We start from the raw sequence: 5000 nt of genomic DNA, 5'->3' as shown, positions 1-5000 counted from the left end.
TGTTCATCCTTTGACTCTTAAGTCCCAAGCAAGCAAATTTATTCCTGCCCAGCCTCACTCCTCTTTTAACCCTTTATGGATGGGTCACGTGTACAAGAGTCATAACATACCATTTTGTCTACAGGGTATGGCTGTACGTGCAGCAACATGGCAGAGCACGTGTCTGACTGTTGCCAGAAATCACCAGAGTTTATGATGCTTAGAGGATTTCTGATACCCATTGGTGTCAGGTTAATACTTATACTGGAACTGTTTCCATTTCCCTAGCTGATTTCCTTATCTATTTTAAGGATTTGTCAATATGTGAAAGCAGCCTGCTTGCCTGCCTCATTTACTATGATGCAGTATCAGTATAATGTTACACTATTCTCCCCAGAGTCGGCCAAAAGTTGTTCACCAACATTGCCAAATTGATCTTCTGTAGACATGATCTCTCCATGACATTTATATTGCGGAGAGTCCTACCCTGTCTGACGATAGTGACCCCCTTCCCATTAATATCAGAAATATTGGCATTTTGGCCACTTTACATGAAGCTGAACTGGAAGCATGCCAATGAAGTTTTTCTCTTACTCCCTACTCCAGTGCTGTCCTTTGCTCTGCCCTTCCCTCTTCTCCCGAAAATGTTTCTACATTTTCCCCAGTACCTCTTCCTCCTTCTCTTACATTCCTACTTCTACCCCCTCCTAGGGTTACTTTAGTGCAGAAATAACTTCTGCCTTGTGGCAAATTAAGTGCTCAACCCCTTCTCGACGGGTCACGTCTCTAGATGTCATAACAAACTGCTTAAAATGTGGCATGCGGCTGTACGCCGCAGCGGCGCGCCAAAGCGCACCAAGGTGGTGATTCGGCTTGATGTACCGAACCCCTGCGCTCAAAGTCGGCGCGTTTTTTTTTAGTTTTCTTCACCCGTCATCAATGGGTTAACCCATTGGCGACGGGTATAGAAAACTAAGAAAAACTCTACGCTCTGGCGAACCATGGCAACGCGCCAACTTTGAGTGCGTGAATTCGGTATATCAAGCCGAATCATTGCCTCAGGGCGTTTTGGCGTGCCGCTGCAGCGGACAGCCGCACGCCACATTTCGAGCATATTGTTATGACGCCTATAGGCGTGACCTGTCGCCATTGGGTTAAAGAAGGACCGCATCTGCAGAGTATACGGTAAAAATTACCAAATTTTGTAAATTATATTTTTCATTCAATAACTTATGATTACTTGTAGAATAAATTAGGATAATGAAAAGGTTGTTTTTCTAGAATTAATGTAAAATTTATATAGATAAAGTCACCACATATTTTTTATGTACATAGGTCTTTTAAAACATTGTCAGATAAATGTGGTGTAAGGTTTAAAAAAAATATATATGTTTCATACTTAAAGAAAGGACAGATAGATATTCCAAAGAAAACATTGTTCCTGTGCTTTCTATTTTAAATAGTCACTAGATGAATTAATTTGTTTGAATGGGGTAAGAGTTACAACCTTTTTTATACATTTTTGTATCTAATTTATTATTACTTTTCTTCATTGTCATGTGAAGATTTATACATCATTGAGCAAGAACACTCAGTAATGTATAATTTGCATCCCATTGGTTAACTGATAGATTACAGATGGCATGCGGTTGTCTTCATGGCTGATTTGGTTATGGTTCTGGGTGACTTGTTATTCAGATCATGGCTAACTTGAGCACAGCTCTAGGCAGCAGATCACTCGTGTCATGTTACAATAATGTGTGCATTACTTTTTATGCTGTTCTCTATACAGAACCCTCATGCTCACACACATCCCATGGGGCATTGTCTGAGGGAGAATGGGGTGTGTAATACTATGATTGGCTATTGTTTTGTATAAAGGAAGAATTTTAGCACATAAATCATTCACCTGCTATGCCTGGAATATGTCCTGCACCAAAACATGGTACTCTCTTGTTGCTGACATGAACCTGTAAGTAACCTTCACTCTTGGTTAGAAGATATGTGTCCTTGTGTCAACTACTCTCATTGTCCTTTGGCGCAATGCTGGTGTGATTGTCATGATTTGAGACACACAAAAGGGAGGTACTGAAGCCATGGTGGTAGCAGCCATATATATCACTGCATGTAATCTCAAATTTGGTGAAAATAAGATTGCAAAAATGAGTTTTTTCTTTTTTCTTCAATAAAAACATATTCATTGAAACGGACACAAATGTACATAATCAGACTGCTACAGGTTTGATCTTGCATACCATGCATCTCTCAATATGAAAAACATTAAAATCATGTTATGGATACAAGTGACATAAAAAAAAATAATCACATCACTTTGTTGGTTCAGCACAGCAAGTGCTACACACAGGCCACATCTGGAAAATGTTCTGGAGGTGAGCCCTGTCTATCATGCATACTACCCAGAGTGGAACCAAGTGAACTCTATATGTAAAACTGCTATAAAAGTAATAAAAAGCTATGAAAGCAATAAAAGCAATCCAGGAAATAGGAACACAGACACAGCCGACAAATATGCAATGGTTCACTCTCCATGCCACCACGTGCTCAGTGCAAGCGGCCCGTCTCAGTACCCATGAGAAGTTTCATTGCGCTGGCAGCTGGTTCGTGTGTAACCCTAACCTCTTAAAACATGTGAAAGTTTGTAGACTACTGTAGCCATATGTCATATGAAAGATAATATTGTCTCATACTGTTGTATATTACTCCATTTTAGAAGTTTTTAGGAGTTTGTGTTGGTGAGAGAACAAGAAAGCAGGGGTATATTGAAATTTTTATTTTTCTAAGAAAAAAATTAAAACAACAAAAAAACCCACACCTGTGCCTTTCCGGCGTGGTATGCCTGTAGAAAAGCATGGTGTTGGGCAAAAAAAAAAACAACAAACATCAAAGCACCACATCTGTGACTTTGAAGCGTGGATGTCTCTAAAAAAGCATTGTTTTGGGGAAACAAAAAAACAGAACAAACAACAAAGTCCCATACCTGTGCCTTCCGGTATGGTATGCCTGGAAGCACAGTGTTGGGCAGATCCTGGTCTCCTTCCTTTACTGGTGGTTCCTTTATCAGAGCACACATCGCTGCCAACCCCTGGAAAGGCTTGTCAACATACTATGTTATGCTATGTAAACTTATATCACACACACACGCACACACGCACGCACGCACGCACGCACGCACGCACGCACGCACGCGCACACACACACACACACACACACACACACACACACACACACACACACACACACACACACACACACACACACACACACACACACACACAGAGAGCTGCATTCACAGATTTCCACACATAACCACTTTAACACACGCCCACAAACATGACAGAAAACACATGCACACCTATATGTGCACACATATAGTTGCACAAACATAATTATCCATATACTCATGTATGTACATACAAAATAGTAATGGACCATGCCGGTACTCATACCTGTCAGTATGGATCTGCACCCGGTATGTGCATAGGTGTGACCTGTCAGCATGGGGTTAAGACTCCTTTTAGAAAAAAAGATTAACATATGCTGTAATACACACTTATTCCTTTCCAGTCCCTGTGTGAATTGGTTGGTGAGATCAGCAACATGGTAATCAGTGATGAAGTTGGAGGATGGGTGTGGGGTGCAGTGGAAGAGTGGAGGGAATGTAGCAGTGCAGCAAGAGAAGGCAGGCTGCAAGAGGCAACTTTTTACTGTGGTCGATCCTTCACCCAGGCTGATGCTGCCTTCTTCCACCCATCCTTGTTAGCACTTCTGTATTTTCCGGATAACCAAAAGTACATGTTCTAAATCATTATTTTTTCCTCTTTAAACTTAGTGTTTCTGAGCACATTCCTGAGTAAGGATACTGATAGGCTGTACCATCCAATTTTCATTCTACTTATCACTTGAACTTAGTGACAGATTTAGATTGGAGAAATGGGTTTTATGTAAAATATGAAATTATTTTCTTTTTTATTGATTGAAATTTCTCCCAAAATCTTTAAATGCTTCATAAGTGACTTGTTGTTTCTCTCCAGGTATGCCATCTATGTTCCACTGTTTCTGCCAGTGAGCATCCCTGTCATCTTGTCCTTCAAAATGCTCCTCGGGCTGTACAAAGGGTCTGTAGCCTTGAAAGTAAAAGAAGATTAAGAGTTTTGTAATTCATTCAATATGCAACTAGAGAAATAATGTTTGTTTTTTGGTTCAAAGCACTGAGTTCACCAGTGCCATGTCTACTGCAATGCATATGATAACATCATTGAAGATATGATTGTATGTACAAATTAAGAGTTTTACTGTTCTAAGTAGATATATTTATGTTTAATGTGTTACTGATTCTTATTATAACTATTTTCTTATGTATATATGGACAGAAATCATATTTCTTCAACTTTTTTATGTCAACATTGTAATTTCAAAATGTCACTGGCAATGAATCTGAACATATAGTGTGATATATGTTCCAGGGCATTCCAACATATGGCTCGAGATATAGCACTTTCAGAGTTTCAGAGATTATTTTTCCTAGGTCTTACCTGGTATGAGATGTAGACAACAACTCTATAACATATTTAGAGATAAGTTTAGATGAGGACTAATGAGTTCCCCACATCAAGTCATTGATTGCACATTTGAAAGAACTAGTTGAAAATTGTGAATTATGAGGCCTTGCTATCCCTGGAAGGCAGACAACAATAAAATGCAGAATGCATTCCTATTGTATGGGAAAGAAGGAATACCTCTCACGTCCTTTTATTAAAGTAATCAGTCTTTCCTATAATATATGGGCCAAGTAGTCAGATAATAACTATGTATAACCACTGCTTTCAATATTGCCCTTTGCAGCATATTAACTTGTAGGGTAAATGATGGTTTTGGAAGTGAAACAGATTGCAAGTCCGTTATAAACAGGCAAACTTATTGAGCAGTACAGAAATGGTGGTGATTGTGTTGCATCCATATTTTTTTTAATCGCTTAGCAGTAGCAGATCAGTGGATTTATT

The 5000-nt window shown here is 39.4% G+C and overlaps 1 protein-coding gene across 1 annotated transcript in view; it reads left to right on the top strand.

The window, feature by feature from the left end:
- Positions 1-5000, top strand: part of LOC125047841 (GPI transamidase component PIG-S-like) — a 68312-nt gene that overhangs the window by 62264 nt on the left and 1048 nt on the right. Inside the window, exons 10-11 of the mRNA XM_047646354.1 lie at positions 3565-3788; positions 4032-5000. The exon at positions 4032-5000 is cut by the window's right edge and continues 1048 nt beyond it. Of these exons, the coding sequence (XP_047502310.1) occupies positions 3565-3788; positions 4032-4146 (339 nt within the window). The 3' untranslated portion in view covers positions 4147-5000. The remainder of the gene's footprint in view (positions 1-3564; positions 3789-4031) is intronic.

This window comes from Penaeus chinensis, chromosome 4, assembly GCF_019202785.1.
Source record: "Penaeus chinensis breed Huanghai No. 1 chromosome 4, ASM1920278v2, whole genome shotgun sequence".
Taxonomy (NCBI): domain Eukaryota; kingdom Metazoa; phylum Arthropoda; class Malacostraca; order Decapoda; family Penaeidae; genus Penaeus; species Penaeus chinensis.
The sequence above is the reverse complement of the archived record's forward strand: the minus strand, read 5'-3'. Positions and strand labels throughout refer to the sequence as shown.